The sequence below is a fragment of the Erythrolamprus reginae genome, chromosome 2 (genome assembly GCF_031021105.1).
Source record: "Erythrolamprus reginae isolate rEryReg1 chromosome 2, rEryReg1.hap1, whole genome shotgun sequence".
Taxonomy (NCBI): domain Eukaryota; kingdom Metazoa; phylum Chordata; class Lepidosauria; order Squamata; family Dipsadidae; genus Erythrolamprus; species Erythrolamprus reginae.
Window position 1 is genome coordinate 33368920 of NC_091951.1, and position 18191 is coordinate 33387110.

At 43.8% G+C, this 18191-nt stretch overlaps 1 protein-coding gene across 2 annotated transcripts; it reads right to left on the reverse strand.

Moving 5' to 3' along the window:
• Nucleotides 1–278: 278 nt before the first annotated feature.
• On the reverse strand, nucleotides 279–16458 carry DXO (decapping exoribonuclease). 2 transcript variants are annotated; one of them, XM_070735647.1, is made up of 8 exons: nucleotides 16302–16371; nucleotides 15320–15455; nucleotides 12201–12595; nucleotides 11445–11674; nucleotides 7960–8179; nucleotides 4835–4970; nucleotides 3194–3288; nucleotides 279–683 (listed from the first exon to the last, which is right to left on the reverse strand). In XM_070735647.1, the coding sequence occupies exons 3-8, from the start codon at nucleotides 12581–12583 to the stop codon at nucleotides 554–556; spliced, it is 1194 nt and encodes a 397-aa protein (XP_070591748.1). In that variant the 5' UTR covers nucleotides 12584–12595; nucleotides 15320–15455; nucleotides 16302–16371; the 3' UTR covers nucleotides 279–553. The 2 variants fall into 2 exon arrangements, with proteins under 2 accessions (XP_070591748.1, XP_070591747.1); XM_070735646.1 differs by lacking the exon at nucleotides 15320–15455 and having other exon boundaries at nucleotides 16302–16458.
• Between the last annotated feature and the right edge of the window lie 1733 nt (nucleotides 16459–18191).

The window sequence follows — 18191 nt, forward strand, 5'->3', positions numbered from 1 at the left end:
TTTTGTAAGCAATATACTTTTTATATATTAATCTTTGAGTGTGTGTGGCTTTTAATTCTGATCGGTGACTCGTCTAGACCAGTGTTTCCCAACCTTGGCAACTTGAAGATATCTGGACTTCAACTCCCAGAATTCCTCGCTGGCTGGGGAATTCTGGGAGTTGAAGTCCAGATATCTCCAAGTTGCCAAGGTTGGGAAACACTGGTCTAGACAGAACAAAACCATCTTACCTGACTTCAACTAGGCTTAATCAACAAAGGGACACCCTTAGTACGTAACACTTTTTCTCCCTCCTTTATTGTTTGTGAACCACAGATTACATGAGAAAGAACATGCCGCAGAAGCACTTATTAGGAAACGATGCACGAGCGATTGGTTTATTTCTATCCTTTGTTGTCACAGCAATGCCATCGTTCCGTCATCCCGTTCTCCAATTGGCAGGTTAACTGGCTTCTTGGTGCCTGTTCTCTGTCCATCACCCACCTTGGCCCGCAAGATGCAGCAGCTTCTAGATCACAAAACCAGCTTGGCTTCCAGTGCATCAGTCTGGAAGTCATGATGTGGGGGGCTTCTCTGCACTCAGAGCTTCCACGTACCAGTCGGGCAGGAAACAGTACTGAGAATCCTGATGCACCGTGAAGGAAACCGGATGCCCTGGGTTCCAGGCAAAGAGATGAACCGACCTGGAAGAGAGGATGGTCGTAGGTGTGAAAAATGGTCGTAAGTCAGTTTTTCACTGACGCAAATTTGAATGGCCCCTATTGTTAGTCACAGTTAGTGTTGGGTGAACCGAACCCGCACAATTCGGGTCCGTACCAAATTTTGTGGTGTTTGGCATACCGAACCCGAATTTTTTTGAGAATTCGTGGTTTGGTTTGGCGTTTGTGCCGAACACCGCGAAAGCCACCGCCCGGCTGTCATCTGCTGAGAAGAGGAGGAGCCGGGCGTCGGTGGCAGTGGAGGAAGGCAAATACTGGGGAGCTGTCGGCTGGGAGGGAGGATGGGAGGGAGGCACAAAAGAAGCTGGGGAATCCCTCCCACGAAGAGATTCCGGGGGCGGAGCTTTGACATCTCGTATACCGGCAGGTTGCTAAGGACGCCAAGGTGATCACTTCCTGGATTCCATGGAATCCAGGAAGTGATCACCTTGGCGTCCTTATCAACCTGCCAGTATACGTGACGTCAAAGCTCTACCCCGGAATCTCTTCGTGGGAGGCATTCCCCAGCTCCTTCAAAGGGAGGTCTTTTCACATAAAAATAAACATTGTTATTTTTATGAAAAAGGACGCCGCAGCAGCCCTGCAAGCAAAGGGCGGTCCTTTCACGTAAAAATTAAAATGTTTGGACCCGTTCATATCAATATCATTGTCAATATCTTTTTGTAGGTGAGGTCTCCAGAACTGAACACAGTATTCCAAATGTGGTCTCACCAGCGCTCTATACAGCGGGATCACAATCTCCCTCTTCCTGCTTGTTATACCTCTAGCTATGCAGCCAAGCATCCTACTTGCTTTTCCTACTGCCTGACCACACTGTATTGCATTGTATTGTTGGTTCTTGGTGGCTATTGCAGTTAGTCTTGATAATGCTTGCTATATTGCCATGTGCTAAAGTATTGCTGTGTGTTAATAGATATAGATGTGTGCAAAATACTGCTGTGTGCTAAGATATCGCTGTGTACTAATACTGCTGTGTGCTAATAATAGTGTATACTGCCATGTACTAAATATTGGTCTATGTACCTGCTGTGTGTCAATTCTGCTGTGTGTTAATAATAGAATATATTCTGCTGTGTGCTAATACTAGAATATATTGCTGTGCGCTAAATACCAGTCTGTGGGTTATATTATGGTATTGCATGGAACTGTGTGTAATATTAATGGTTAGTGCTGTGTTGTGGTTAGCTCTGGCCCAGCTCCTGCCCCAAGGACTGTGGATGTGGGGGAGAAATCCACATGCTGCAGGCCTGTTTTGCCCCCGGGGGAATCTGCTGATGAAGGCTCCTCTGACCAAGAAGACATGAGTGACAGGGAGGAGGAGAGTGTGGCAGACAGCTCAGAAGGAGATCAATTATCTCTCTCCTCCTTGGATTCAGAACAAGAGTTAATGATACCACCACGCATGCGAAGAGCGATGCATAGGCAGCAACAACTGAGAGATGATTATCAAAGAAAATGAGGCCACCTGTGGTTGGGTGGGGCTGTGGTAATTAGTGAGGCTGCTATAAAGAGCAGCCTGTGGGTTTGGCCATTGTGGAGGATTATCTGATCATTGTGTTTCGTGCCTGCTTTACTGACTTTGACCTTTTGTGTGCTGATTTTCCCCCGCTTTGAAACTAAACCAGAGCAAAGTGTGTTTCACTTTGTGAAAGAAGAAGGACTGTGAATTACCTCACAGCTGCAAGCTAAGTATCACAGAACTGATAAGGGACTTGTACAAATTACCAGTTTGTTTGGAGGCAAGTGCTCTTTGCTATACCAAAAGAGGGCTTAGGTTAAGTGAATTTTCATTATAAAGAACATTGTTTTGAATTTTCAAACTTGTGTGTGTCTGAAATTTGTACCTGTGAATTTTCGGGAGGAGTCTACCAGAGAGCCCGACAGAACAGTGCTGTATATTTAGAACTGTATATGATTGCTTAATTTGGATATGTATGTAGCTAACTGTATATGCTGGTTAGTCTATTGCAGTGTTTCCCAACCTTGGCAACTTGAAGATATTTGGACTTCAACTCCCAGAATTCCCCAGCCAGCATTCGCTGGCTGGGGAATTCTGGGAGTTGAAATCCAATTATCTTCAAGTTGCCAAGGTTGGAAAACACTGGTCTATTATACATTGTGAATAGTATTTATACTTTTACTATATTGGTGTGTGTTATTGGCTGAACAACCACCACTGCCACATATACTGTTTCAAGTTCGGTATTCTAATATTGGTTAGCCAAGTGTGGAATGCTAACAGTCGGTCCCCAAAATAAGTCCTAGTGCTCATTTTGAAGCCCTCCAAAATATGAGATTGGGTCTTATTTTTGGGAAAACACAATAGCATCCCTTGTCATTGGCTACACCAGTTGTGGTTGTTAGGAGTTACCATTTAGCAACTTCCAGAGGCCCTCTGGCTTCAATTCTTGATCTAGTCAACTGTTGAATGAACCTGGCCTCCTGCCAGTTGTGTCAAAATTAAGACTACTCACTTAGGATTGTCTTCCGTCACCACTGTCTTCAAAAAGGCTAGAAAAGCAGCACAGAAGTTCATGCACACAGCTGGCTTCCAACAGCCTGCATCATCCTGCAAGAGAAGGGAAGAAATTGTAACTTAGAAATAATCGGGGCTTTTGTTTTGGGGCACATGTGCAACCAAGTACAGTGGTACCTCGTGATACGAACCCCTCGTGATACGAACTTTTCGAGATACGAACCCGGGGTTCAGAAATTTTTTGCCTCTTCTTACGAATTTTTTCCGCCTTACGAACCCACCGCCCGAACACCGAACCCGGAAGTTCGGCAAATGGTGGGGAATCCCAATAGGGAATTCCATGGGCGGAGCTTTGACATCACGGAGACGTCCTTCCTGGCCGGCTGAAATGTGGACTCCAGGAAGGACGTCTTCATGACGTCAAAGCTCCGCCCATGGAATTCCCTATTGGGATTCCCCACCTCCGTTTGAGCCTCCCGACCAGCCGACAGCTCTGCGGCTCTTTTGCAAAGCTGACAGCCAGGCGGCGGGGCTTCTCGGCGTCCTCCCAAACCCAAATGCCGAACCCGAACTTTTGCCGAACTTCCGGGTTCGGTGTTCAGGAGAATACCAAGAAGCCCCCCGACTGTTTCAAAAGGCGACAGCCGGGCGGCGTGGCTTCTCGGCGGTCTCCCGAACGCCGAACCCAGAAGTTCGGCAAAAGTTCGGGCTTGGCGTTCGGGTTCGGGAGGACGCCGAGAAGCCCCCCGGCTGTTTCAAAAGGCAACAGCCGGGCAGCGGGGCTTTTCGGCGGCCTCCCAAACCTGAAACCGAACTTTTGCGGAACTTCCGGGTTCGGTGTTCAGGAGGACACCGAGAAGCCCCCTGGCTGTTTCAAAAGGCGACAGCCGGGCGGCGGGGCTTCTTGGCAGCCTCCCGAACCCGAACCCAAACTTTTGCCGAACTTCCGAGTTTGGCATTCAGGAGAACACTGAGAAGCGCCCAGCTGTTTTAAAACGTGACAGCTGGGTGGCGGTGCCCAGTGGAGCGCCGTTTTTGCAGGGGGGGGTTTCTTGCACGCATTAATTGATTTTACATTGTTTCCTACGGGAAACATTGTTTCGTCTTACGAACTTTTCGCCTTACGAACCTCCTCCGGGAACCAATTAAGTTCGTAAGATGAGGTATTACTGTATATAAATAATGAGGCAGTATCCATCATGATCTCCAGAACGTTGAATATTTATTTTAAAACTACTAAAAAGTTATTAAGCTTTCGTCAATCCCTATTGACTTCATCAGAGTATAAAATCCACATTGAGGAGATGCTTGCTTTTAGGTAATACCCCTCAATTTATTCATTGCACAAGTAATAGGTCCACACCCTTTCTTTGTTGTTTCTGCCTTAGTCTTGATTGACAACTGACAATGGGATTTCAGTAGCCATTTCCCCCCTTGTGTATTGCCTTTTCCGCTCCTTGGGGGGTAAATCAGGGCTATCAGCCATTGCTTTGAAGGTACTTCTCCCTACACTCTCCCCTTCATTGTTATTCCTCTCCTCTTTAGGCACACACGTTGCCTCCTCTCCTCTCCTCTAACATCAGTTAATCCTGTTGATCCTGTGGATTCAAGGGTGTCTCTTTCCCAAGGTTAAACTTACCCGAATGAGTTTGAATATTTTCATAGTCTCAAAAGTTTCCAGCCCCACAATTGAGCCATCGGCCCCTCGATACCCTGCCACAATCCGGGACACCCCAGGAAGAAAAGACTGGGCCCACCACTTGATTAGCTTGTGCCTGAAAAGAAAAGAAGACAGATGACTATAATGACCATCAATCTGCATTTTATTGAAAACCCCATCCAATAACTGGAAAAGTTTATTTATTTATTTTATTTATTTATTTATTTATTAGATTTGTAGCCGCCCCTCTCCATAGACTCGGATGGATATATGTTTATCCCAGGCTCGCGGAGAGGGGCGGCATACAAATCTAAATAATAAATAAAATAAATAATAAATGTTTAAATTCAGTTACTGTGGATTTACCAACCACGTCTGCTGGAAGTTTGTTCCAAGGATCTACTACTCTTTCAGTAAAATATTTTCTCATGTTGCTTTTGATCTTTCCCCCAACTAACTTCAGATTGTGTCCCCTTGTTCTTGTGTTCACTTTCCTATTAAAAACACTTCCCTCCTGAACCTTATTTAACCCTTTAAGATATTTAAATGTTTCGATCATGTCCCCCCTTTTCCTTCTGTTCTCCAGACTATACAGATTGAATTCATTAAGTCTTTCCTGATACGTTTTGTTTAAGACCTTCCACCATTCTTGTAGCCCGTCTTTGGATCCGTTCAATTTTGTCAATATCTTTTTGTAAGTGAGGTCTCCAGAACGGAACGCAGTATTCCAAATGTGGTCTCACCAGCGCTCTATACAGCGGGATCACAATCTCCCTCTTCCTGCTTGTTATACCTCTAGCTATGCAGCCAAGCATCCTACCTACTAAGTTCAGATTCGGGTTCCCCGGTGTAGTTGCAACTTCTGCACTGGCTTGACAGTGCTCATATGTCATGGACTACATTACCCAGAGTGCAATTTCTTAAAGGAATGGCTCTTAATCTGAGCTATATATCCCTCTAGTCCTGTGATGGCAGGACTAGAGGGTGATACCGCAGGTTGTACGCAGAGCCATATCAGAGGGCATGTAAGGCGTTGCTCTATGTCAGCTTCATCATGCATGCACACACTAGCCAACTGATTTTCGGCCTGGGGAAAGGCTGTTTCGTCCTCCAGAGGCCTCCCTGAAACCCCAGAGTGCAAAAAGCCACCCAATGGGCAAACCGGAAGATCAGAAAAATAGATTTCTGGTTTGTCCTTTGTGCTGGTTTTTTGCACTCCGGAGGCTTCAGGGAAGCTTCCTGAAGCCCTAGAGTACGAAAAACACACAATGGGCAAACCAGAAGTTCGAAAAATGGACTTCCGGTTTTCCCGTTGTTCTGTTTTTCACCCTTCAGAGCTCCAAGGAAGCTTCCTAAAGCCCCGGGGTGCGAAAAACAACCCAACAGGCAAACCAAAAGTTTGGAAACTTTTGCATCTTATTTGGAAACCAAGGACCCAGGGTATGGAGGAAGAATGGAGAGGCACACGCTGCAAGATGCTTGAAGTCCAGTGTGAAGTTTCCAGTCTGTGTTGATATGGGGAGCCATGTAATTTGCTGGGGTTTGTCCACTGTGCTTCATTGTCCAGATTCAACCAGGAGATTTTGGAGCACTCCATGCTTCCTTCCACAGACGACTTTTATGGGGATGCTGACTTCATTTTGCACCAGGACTTGGCACCTGCCCACTGCCAAAAGCACCAAAACTTGGTTCAATGACCGTGGGATTTCTGTGCTTGATTGGCCAGCAAACTCATCTGACCTGAACAATGGGGCATTGCCAAAAGAAAGATGAGAGACAATGCAGAAGAGCTGAAGGCCACTGTTGAAGCATCCTGGTGTTCCATAAAACCTTAGCAGTGCCACAGGCTGATTGATAGCTTCCATGCCACGCAACATTGAGGCACACATTGAGGCTGCACAAGTGGCCCAAATCAAGTACTGAGTACATATGGATGCTTATACTTTTCAGAGGTCCAATATTGTTCTATGAACAATCCTTGTTTTATTGATTGTATGAATATTCTGTGAGCCGCCCCGAGTCTACGGAGAGGGGCGGCATACAAATCTAATAAATAATAATAATAATAATAATAATAATAATAATAATAATTCTAATTTTCTGAGATTGAGCATTTGGGGTTTTCATGAGCTGTAGCCCATAACCATCACAATTATGACAAATCACAGCTTGAAGTATCTTGCCTTGCATGACAGGAGTCTCTCTCATATACCAGTGTTATCTCGTCTTACAAACGCCTCGTCATACAAACTTTTTGAGATACAAACCCGGGGTTTAAGATTTTTTTTTGCCTCTTCTTACAAACTATTTTCACCTTACAAACCCACCACCGCCGCTGGGATGCTCCGCCTCCGGACTTCCGTTGCCAGTGAAGCACCCATTTTTGCGCTGGTGGGATTCTCCTGAGCTCCCCTCCATGGTAAACCCCACCTCCGGACTTCCGTGTTTTTGTGATGCTGCAGGGGAATCCCAGCAGCGCAAAAACAGGCGCTTCACTGGCAATGGAAGTCCGGAGGTGGGGTTTCCCAGTGAGGGGAGCCTCAGTGAAATCGCAGCATCACAAAAACACAGAGGTCCAGAGGTGGGGTTTCAAGGACTTCAGTGTTTTTGCGATGCTGCGATTTCACTGATGCTCCCTTTGCTGGGAAACCCCACCTCCGGACTTCCGTTGCCAGCGAAGCGCTCGTTTTTGCGCTGCTGGGATTCCCCTGCAACATCGCAAAAACACAGAAGTCCGGAGGTGAGGTTTCCCACAGAGGGGAACCTCAGGGGAATCCAAGCAGCGCAAAAACAGGCGCTTCGGCTGGCAAAAGGGGTGAGTTTTGGGCTTGCACGCATTAATCACTTTTCCATTGATTCCTATGGGAAACATTGTTTCGTCTTACAAACTTTTCACCTTAAGAACCTCGTCCCAGAACCAATTAAGTTTGTAAGACAAGGTGTCACTGTATTAGGTGTACATCTTTTAAGTTGCATTACTGAAATAAATGAATGTTTGCACGATATTCTAATTTTTTGTGTTTCATCAGTAGCTGGGGAATAAAAAGGGGGAGAGGGCAGACACAAGCATCAAGAAAACACCGTTTTGACTCCTCCTTACTCACCTGTAAAAATTTCTCCTCTGAGCAGGGCTGTGCATGACTTTACTAGTCTTCAGCTCCACGTAGCAACTAGGTGGCTGCGACGAAGGGCTCCGGGGATCAGTGCAATCTACCTCTCCAGAGAAGAGAAGCGAGTGACTTCCCAAGCGGGACCGAATCACAGTGCAGAAAGCTTCATATGTGTTCACTACTCCAGTTGGATCAGGAATCCCATCGGGAGTACCTGAAGGAGAATGAGAAGATTGTTTGCTTCCTGGAAGTTACCTAAGGTCATTCTTTCAAGAAGCTGTACAGGCAATCATCCACTTACTGCCACAATTGGAACTGGAACCTCTATCATGAGTTAAGACGTGATTTTACAGCCATTTTTATGACGGTCGTTAATCAAATCATCATGGATATTAAATGAACCCCATGGCCACAAGTGCAAACCCATCCTGTTGGATAGTTTTTTGATGGAAACTTGCAAAAAACCCTTGCAAATCAGGATCACATGATTACAAGACACCATTATCGATCGTAAATGTGAGCCTGAATTGAGATTGTGTGAATATAAAGTCGGCAGGATGGCCGTTAAGTGCAAGAACCAATCATAATTATGAAGACCACAACTGTCATCGACTAATGAACCCAACAAAAGCAGGCACTTTCAGGAACTTTGAAATCCCAAAAGCAAAACTTTATTGGGTACATCATTTCGCCACTGAAGAAAGGAAAACCAGCTCTAAACTTTTCCCACACAATGCTGCATAGTTAAAGAATAGATTTCTCCCATCCTCCCACTTAGCGGAGGCCTGCCCACCGCCAGCGCTCCCAACACGCTCCTGGTGGTGGGCGTGTCCAGCGTTCATGCACTTGCCTGCCCACGCAAGATTCAGCTACTGTGCGTGCACCTGGAGGCAAATCTCGCGCAATATTTCTTTATTTTCGTGCATACATAGAAGCAAAAAATTGCCAAAATCTCGCTCTCGTTCTCACGAGAGATTTGGCTCCACTGAAGCTGACTGTAGATCCAAAGGTCAGCAGTTCAAATTTAATCACCGGCTCAAGGTTGACTCAGCCTTCCATCCTTCCAAGGTGGGTAAAATGAGGACCTGGATTGTGGGGGCAATAGGCTGGCTCTGTTAAAAAGTGCTATTGCTAATATTGTTGTAAGCCACCCTGAGTCTAAGGAGAAGGGCGGCATAAAAATCGAATGAATGAATGAATGAATAAATTGTGTGCGCATCCCGATTTTCCCTAATGGGACAGAGCACCTGACTGTTCCAGCTCCTGCCCATCACTGCTCCCACTGGATAGGTCACATTGTCCAATTATGAATTGTTCTTTTGTTTTGAGAAAGATTCATGTCTTGGCTGACACCTGCAGTAGTATCCTTTGCTTGGTTCTCATAATCTGGAGCCTCTGTATTCCATCTTCTCCCGCCCTCCCACCTAGTTCTTCGGCATTTTGGGGGGGAAAGCGATAATATTCACAGGAAGCATCAGCTAATTCAATCTCGCCACTGACTTTTCCAGCAGCTGTGGTACCTTTGAACTGTCACTAAACCAATGGTCAAGGACTGCCTGTAGCATCAAATAAACATTGCATTGCATCATTGCAGCCATTCAGTCAATCATTAGCTGGATTAACTGACTAATATCCATTTCCAAAAAAGCGTCTCATAGTTTCTCCCAGATTTTTCTTTTTTCTTTTTTTCTGAGTTCGGCTACCAGAAACAAACACGGCCCTTTCCTCCTTCACTGTCTGCATCATTCCCAATAATTCAAACATTCTGAAAAAGTCAGCAGCTGTTGTGGCTGGTCCACGTCCTGCTCATCTGATCACAGATTTTGAAGATCGAGAGATTGATGCGTGTTGGTATTCTAGACCAGTGTTTTTGGAACCCGAGTCTGAGAGTGAAGAGGATGAGGAAAGCCAACCATAAATTGTGGCACCTGCAGAAGAGTGAGAGTGAAGAGGAGGAGGAGGAATCAGAGGATGAGCTCCCTGTAAAATGCAAGAGCGAGGAGAGCTATAACCAGACATGAGTATCTGAGAAGAAAGGGATCTTTGTGTAAGTAGCTGTATGGAAGACATGCCTTGTCACTCTATAAGGGACAGTCTCGTAAAAAGTGAATGTGACGAACAACCCTGTCTACGGAGAGGGGCGGCATACAAATGTAATAAATAAAATAAAATAAAATAAAATAATAAAATAAAATAAAATAATAAAAATAAATAAAAAATAAAAATAAAATATAATAAAATATAATAAAATATAATAAAAATAAATAAATAAATAAATAAATAAATAAATAAATAAAATAAAATAATAAAATAAAATAAAATAATAATTAAAAATAAATAAATAAATAAAAGAAATAAATAAAGTAAAATAAAGTAAAATAAAGTAAAATAAATAAAATAAATAAAATAAATAAAATAAATAAAATAAATAAAATAAATAAAATAAATAAAATAAATAAAATAAATAAAATAAATAAAATAAATAAAATAAATAAAATAAAATAAAAATAAAAAAATAAAATAAATAAAATAAAAAAATTAAATTAAATTAAATTAAATTAATAAATAATAAACCGTTCCCTTATGGCCAGCTGTGAGCTTCGGAGTTCCAAGAGCATTTCTGCCTGAAACCATGAAATCTGCCTCTCCGGAGTGGCTACACAGATGTGTCAGTTGATAGATTTTGACAGAATCACTTCAAAGAGAAATCCTTAATGTGTCTTTGGCTTCTGACCCAGAACTGGTATTACCTGGAAGACATTAGTCTGGGAACACTGCCAGAATGAACTAAGACAGTGATGGCGAACCTATGGTATGGGTGCCACAGGTGGCATGCAGAGCCATATCTGCTGGCACACAAACCGTTGCCCTAGCTCAGCTCCAATATGCATGTTTGTGCCGGCCAGCTGATTTTTGGCTCGCACAGAGGCTCTGGGAGGGTGTTTTTAGCTTCCAGAGAGCCTCCAGGGGGATGGAGGAAGGCATTTTTAAACGCCTCCGGCTCCAGGGAAGCCTTTGGAGCCTGGGGAGGGCAAAACACGAGCCTACTGGGTCCGTTAGAAGTTGGGAAACATGCCATTTCCAGCCTCCAGAGGGCCTCCGAGAAGTGGGGAAGCTGTTTTTGCCCTCCCAAGGTATTGAATTATGGTTGTGGGCACTCGCGCATGCACAATAATGCGTGTGCACACTCTTTCGGCACCTATGGGGGGAAAGGTTCACCATCACTGAACTAAGATATACTTTGCACTATTAATCATTTTATGCCTTGATGGTTTTTTATATATGTCATATACGTCATAAACGTCATACACTGACGCTTTCAATATATGTCATTTTTTGTGGCGCGTGTGTCTCATCCTTAATTACTGTCGGTGGCTTGTCTTTCCTGGCAGAAGCCACCAGCTCAATTCAGGACATTAAGCATCAACCCTAAAGACCTGGCTTTCAATTCACAGTCGGGAGCTCTCCAGAAACCTTACCGGCGCACATATATTGCTCAAATTTATATCCCATATACATGAACTCCTTCTGCATTTCTGAGCGCTGCTCCCGTTCTCTGCGAGTGGCCTCCGTTTCAAACTCGCTAATGTACAAGGTCCCACGGAAGAGAGTGACAGCCAGCAACCACCCCTCCCGATTCTCGTATGGGGTGGTCAGCACTTTGGTCAGATGCCCCCTCCAAGTCACAAAATCGGCATTCAGGAGCTTTCTGCAGGGTTGAGGGAAAGAGAAAAAGAAAAAGAGAGAGCGAGAGAAAGAAAGAAAGAGAAAAAAAGGAAGAAAAGAAAAAAGAGAAGAAAAAAAACAGAGAGAAATCATGAATAACCAACCAAAGAAACTAAACCTGTCTAAATCCCAGTAGCGCCAAAGTAAGGTACCGTATTTTTCAGAGTACAGTAGTACCCCTAGATACGAGCATAATTCGTTCCATAAGGGAGCTTGTATCTCGAGGCAACTCTTATTCTGGAACAAATAACTTTTTCCCCCTCCGAGATAACCAAAAGCAAGGATTCTAACCAAAAACAAGGATTCTTGCGCCACCTAGTGGACGCTCGGCTCGTATCCCGAATATGAGCTCGGGAGTAGAACAAAAATGTCTCTCCCCTCCTAGCTCGTATCTTGAAATACTCGCATGTAGAGCAGCTCGTATCTAGAGGTACTACTGTATAAGATGCACCTTTTCCACATCCTAAAAGAGACAGCAAAGGAGACCCACTGCTCTAACACTTTCTCACCCTTTCTCCTCAGTCTGCAACTGCTTCCGGTTCTGCACAATCCATCGCAGCAGATTGTCCAGGCCTTCACGGACGCTGTCATCTCGCTGCACGTAGCGGTCGCGGTAGCCATCGCGCAAATCGAATCCAGGGGAGGGGCCTTCGGAAGGGGGCGGGGCATAGTAGCGCAGCTGACGAGCATCTCCATGGAAGCACCGCTTGGCATCTAGGGAAAAGCACCCCAGTTCAGCCGGCTGCCGGTAAAAGGGGAAAGGGGCGTCGTACAGAGAGGGAGCAACCGGCAAGGTAAGGGGTGCCTTGGAATCGCTCCTTGGATGCTTGACTTTGGATTTGTCCTCGTGGTCATCTTGGCAGAAAGACCTGGAACTGGCTGCGTGCTTCATAAGGGTTGGTGTCTAATAACAAAAAGAATGAGCATGAACCTTCTGCCTTCAGAATACAGTGGTATCTCTATTTACAAAGTTAATTCGTTCCGTGACCAGGTTCTTAAGTAGAAAAGTTTGTAAGTAGAAGCAATTTTTCCCATAGGAATCAATGTAAAAGCAAATTATTATTATTATTATTTATTAGATTTGTATGCCGCCTCTCTCCAAAGACTCGGGGCGGCTCACAACAGTAATAAGAAACAGTGTAACAATGGGACAAATCTAATAATAAAAAATATATATATAAAAACTCCAACACTTAAAAACCATACAGCACATACATACCAAACAAAATATAAGAAAGCCTGGGGGAGATGTCTTAGTTCGCCCATGCCTGGCGATACAGGTGGGTCTTGAGTAACTTTCGAAAGACAAGGAGGGTGGGGGCCGTTCTAATCTCCGGGGGGAGTTGGTTCCCGAGGGCCGGGGCCGCCACAGAGAAGGATCTTCCCCTGTGGCCCGCCAAACAACATTGTTTGGTCGACGAGACCCGGAGAAGGCCAACTCTGTGGGACCTTATCGACCGCTGGAATTCGTGCGGTAGAAGGCGGTTCCGGAGGTATAATGCATGCAAACCCATTAGGAAAGAAATAAAAGTTCAGAATTTGGGTGGGAGGAGGAGGAGGAAGAAGAAGAGGAGGAGGACAGTCGCTGCCCAGAGTGAAGGGAGCGTTTCTTTTCTCTGGGAGCTGGCAGAAGTTTATTCGCTCTCCATGTGCCCAGAGAAAGGAAAACGCTCCGTTCGCTCTGGACTGCCAAAGCCTCCTTAAGCGCCACCGAAAGGCTCCTCTGGCAGCCCAGAAAAGCTCAAGATGGCTGAGATTAAAGGGGGAATGGCAGGAAACTGGCCAGACCTTCGTGCCGCTCTCAAATTTCCTGAGAAATTATTCCGGGCTCAGGTTCTTAAGTAGAAAATGGTTCTTAAGAAGAGGCAAAAAAATCTTGAACACCCGGTTCTTCTCTAGAAAAGTTCTTAAGTCGAGGTACCACTGCACAGTAGAACCAGTATTGGGGCATGTCGGAGCAAGATTTCAGCAATTTTTGGCGATTACTTGCTTCCACGCATGAGTTGAAACAAAAAATCACCGAAATCTCGCATGCCCAGATGTCTTCTCACAAGTCAAATCTTCCTTCGACACACATGTGCGCCCGCCGGTCACCCGGCAACCTCACCGGTAACAGAGGTAAGCAGGAACCCACCTGAGTAGGACCTCTGTTCCCGACCATCATTCGTTCCATAACTTTGGTCCCAACCTGATTTGGTCGTGATCCAAACCTAATTTTGGAAATTTGGGTCTTACCAAAAAGATGGCATGGAAGGGGAAACCAGCCATGAAAAAAAATATACTTTCTGAATTTTTTTGTCGTAACCCAATTTGGTTGTGGTCAGAAGCATTTGTGACCACAGGTTGTATTTCTATCTTTGCTTTGTGCTCCTCTGGGTTTAAGGCTAAGGTGGAAAATGTCTGTGGAGATTCTCAGTCATCCAGGTCAAGGTTGTCCCAAAGGTGCCTTTTTCAGGAGGCAACTGGACTTTCTTGTTTTTGCTTTTGAGTACGTTTCGCTTCTTATACAAGAAGCTTCTTCAGCTCTGACAGGATTGGTAGGGAATGGAAGGATTTATATTCCTTGCAGTGAGCTGATCCTTTGCATCCTTTTAGACTAGAGGGTCACCTGAGTGGTCCTCCTAGTTCCTGTGGTCTGCAATTTTTCCTCGGGAAATATCGCTGTCTGAAAGGAATCTAAATGGACCGCTATCTGCAAGGAGTATAAATATAAAGGGTGGGCAAATGAAGGATTTATATTTCCCCATTGTCCTGTCAGAGCTGAAGAAGCTTCCCTAAATGAGAAGCAAAATGTCTAAAAAAAAAACAAAAAACAAGAAAGTCCTAGAAGACTGACAACAGAAAAATACCTCATGATCCCTCTAGTCTACCCTTATACTATGTCCTGTATTTTATCTTAGGATGGATATATGTTTATCCCAGGTATGTTTAAATTCAGTTACTGTGGATTTACTGACCATGTCTGCTGGAAGTTTGTTCAAAGCATCTACTGCTCTTTCAGTAAAATAATATTTTCTCAGTTGCCTCCTGAAAAAGCACCTATCAGATGACTAAGATGGAAAGGAATTTTTAAAACTCTAACCAGTGTTCCCTCTAAATTTTTTTGGGGGTGGGCGGAAAAGTATAGTGTCTGAGCGGCACAGAAATATCAAATAATTAAATAAATAAATAAATAAATAAACAAACAAACAAACAAATAAAAAACCCACCCTGTTTTGCCTCAGAGAATTTCAAAATAAAATACTGTACTGTGTGTCTATAACAGTGAGCTCATAATATCAAATATCAATATCAAAATGCCACTTAAATAGTTGAGCTAGTTTCAAACTAGATTTTGATTTTCTTTCTCTCTTCCTTCCTCCCATTCTTTTTCTTTCTCTTTTCCTTCCTCTCTTTTTTCTATCTGTTTCTCTCTCTTCCTCTCTTCCTCTCTCTCTCCTTCCCTCTCACTCTTTCCCTCTCGGCTTCTGGGCAGGTTTGGAAAACTCTGAGTTGATGATGATTTTTAAGTGAGCGATTGCTCACTGCTCAGCTTAGAGGGAACTATGACTCTAACCCTATATTTGACCCCCACAGAGAAGGCCCTTCCCCTAGGCCCCGCCAAGCAACATTGTCTAGCTGACAGGACCTGGAGAAGGCTGATTTTGTGGGACCTCGCTGGTCGCTGGAACTCATGCGGCAGAAGGCGGTCCCGTAAGTAATCTGGTCCAATGCCATGCAGGGCTTTATAGGTCAAAAAGTAGCTGCCATCAGTTCAGAAAGTCCTAAATCAGAGCAATGCAATTATTTCTTGTTATCTTACAAAGTTTCAAAGACCTGGCAAAATGCCTTTCTCAATAAGCAACCCAAAGCAGAGAAACAGAGTTGAGGTTTTCTAGACCCGAGGCGCTCAACAACACATACGCAGTGATTTGGGTGCAGCACTGCAGGCTTACTTCAGCTAACTGCTAGCTGTAGTTCAGCAGTTCAAATGTCACCACCGACTCAAGCCTTCCCTCCTTCCAAAGTGGGTAAATTGAGGACCCAAATTGTTGGGGGCAATAAGTCGATTCTGTAAACCGCTTAGAGAGGGCTGTAAAAGCACTATGAAGCGGTATATTTATTATTTATTTATTTATTTGTTTTATCAAGTACATATTGGTGGTATGCAAAGATATAATAACATTCATATACATGATGCGAGTAAAAAAGAAACATTAGGACAGGGGACGGAAGGCACGCTGGTGCACTTATGCATGCCCCTTACTGACCTCTTAGAAATCAGGAGGGGTAAAAAAAAAAGGTCTAAATGCTATTGCTATTGCATTTAGACAGGTTGTGATTCACTTAACAACTGTGGCAAGGAAAGGTTAAAAAACGGAGCAAAATTCATTGAACAAAAGTTTCACTTAGCAACAGCTAAGGTCGTAAGTGGAGGACTACCTGTAAAACAAAGAACCCCCAAAGTCCTGGCTCCTAATTCCCGCCATCCCCACCCGGGGAGAGTTTAGGAGCTGACCTCTGCCCTTTGCCCTCTGACCTGGCCTGGGATTCCTATTAGAAACATGATCAGAAACCAAGGAAATCCCAAAGGAGCCTTCCCTGTCCCCTCTTCCGAATCCCCCACTTACCTGCCTAACGTTAAAGCACCAACCGAGCCCAGTCGGAGCGGCTGATTTTCTGATTCAGAAACAAAGACCAATTTCACTTATTTACTCTAAGTTGCATCATCAAAGGGCGCCAGTTAGCAAAGGCAGCCCTGCCTTTTCCTTTTTCCCCCCGCTTTCCTTCATTATCGTGCAATTTAAACTTAGGGCCACGAGATGGCAGTCGAAGCCTGCTTTCTTCTTTCAGGTTTCCTTGTACAGTACTATATTTCCTCAATCGCGGCCCTTTTAAGATACGTAGATCTCGAGTCACAAAATTTCCCCGCCAGCGTGGAGACAGGAATGGTGGGAGTTGTAGTTTAGACTTCTTAAAGGGGCCAAGGTTGAAAAATAACACTACCTGTATACACTAGATCTTCTCCATTTGGTGGCTCTTGCTTCGGTTCTGCAATCGCAGCCTGGGGATAATGGGAATTGTAGCGCGAGACATTTGGAAGACATGGAGAAGGTATCCTCTGAGAGGGGCGGCATGCAAATCCAATCAATCAATCAATTTCAGGCAAATTTCCCATGGAGCATGTCTTGATGCTTTTTGGAAAATGTTGAAAATTGAATTCATATCAATGCAGTTAATCATTGGGAGGGATGGTTAGAGTATTATTAAATTCATATTATATTTTTAAAATCACTGTTTTGTAGTTAGTAATTATATACTGTTAGTATATATTTTTGAGCATAGTCAGTCTTGTCTGATCTTATGCTAATTCAGTGGTATAAGTTAGATTGGGAAGTTGAAAAATCATTTTGGAAGAATGAAGTATTTTTTAAGAAGCTGTCCATCTGGAAAATCCTGTGAGTCAGACAAAGTTGCTTTCCCTTCATTTAAAAAAAAAATAAACACTTTTTAAAAAATCTGAAATACAGTACTGTAGTTGGTTTGTCATATGCAATAAGCCTAGACTTTGCATGAATTTTTCAATCAAAAACAGAGACACATCAAAATAGAAGAAAGTGGTGGAAGGGGTCCGCAATCCATGGTTCTGGAGTCGCATGTAACTCTTTCATCCCTCTGCTGCAGCTCCCTGCCACTCAAAATATGCATCACAACTGCCAATGTGCAACACCCACTGATTCACAATTTATTAAGTTTTTCAACCTCCTATAGGCCAATCATGGATAAATCCAAGAAAAGCTTCAGAAGAAAACAGAATCTTTAATTCAACTATTTACTAAATCTACACTGCTATTGCTACTAGTTTTTTCTCGTCATTCCTATCACCCATTTCTTCCCACTTATGACTGTATGACTGTAACTTGTTGCTTGTATCCTTAAGATTTTAATTAATATTGATTGTTTGCTCATTGCTTATTTGACCCCTGTGACAATCATTAAGTATTGTACCTCATAACTGTTGACAAATGTATATTTTCTTTTATGTACACTGAGAGCATATGCACCAAAGACAAATTCCTTGTGTGTCCAATCACACTTGGCCAATATATGCTAGTTTTGTGGCCACTTAGAAAATAGTCAGGTACAGGAAGAGTTTTATGGCTCCCGATGTTTTCTTTTCTGTGGGAAATGGGTCCAAATGGCTCTCTGAGTTTTTAAGGTTGCTGGCTTAAAAATCAGTCTTTTCAAAATTAGTCGCTCGCGGAATAGAAAAAACAACTTTCTCTTATTTCAGATGTGATCACCTCAAGCCTGCAAGATTGTTGTTCAGGCTGCTCAGAAAAAAGTCTTCTACTGATACTTGGCAGGGTTGGACTGTGCTTCCACTGGAGACCCATTTAAGCAGTGTTGCTTAGCATTGAGTGGAAAGCATGAAATAATAATAATAATAATAATAGTAGTAGTAGTAGTAGTAGTAGTAGTAGTAGTAGTAGTAGTAGTAGTAACTGGATATTGTGCCG

What these genes read in the sequence shown, in the direction of transcription:
- DXO (XM_070735646.1), bottom strand. Translation starts at nt 12,583, where the DNA reads ATGAAGCACGCAGCCAGTTCCAGGTCTTTCTGCCAAGATGACCACGAG. An exon ending in TTGCAGACTGAGGAGAAAGG is followed by an intron (nt 11,675 to 12,200) that starts GTGAGAAAGTGT and finishes TCAACCCTGCAG; the next exon opens with AAAGCTCCTGAATGCCGATT. An exon ending in CAGAGGAGAAATTTTTACAG is followed by an intron (nt 4,971 to 7,959) that starts GTGAGTAAGGAG and finishes TTTTCTTTTCAG; the next exon opens with GCACAAGCTAATCAAGTGGT.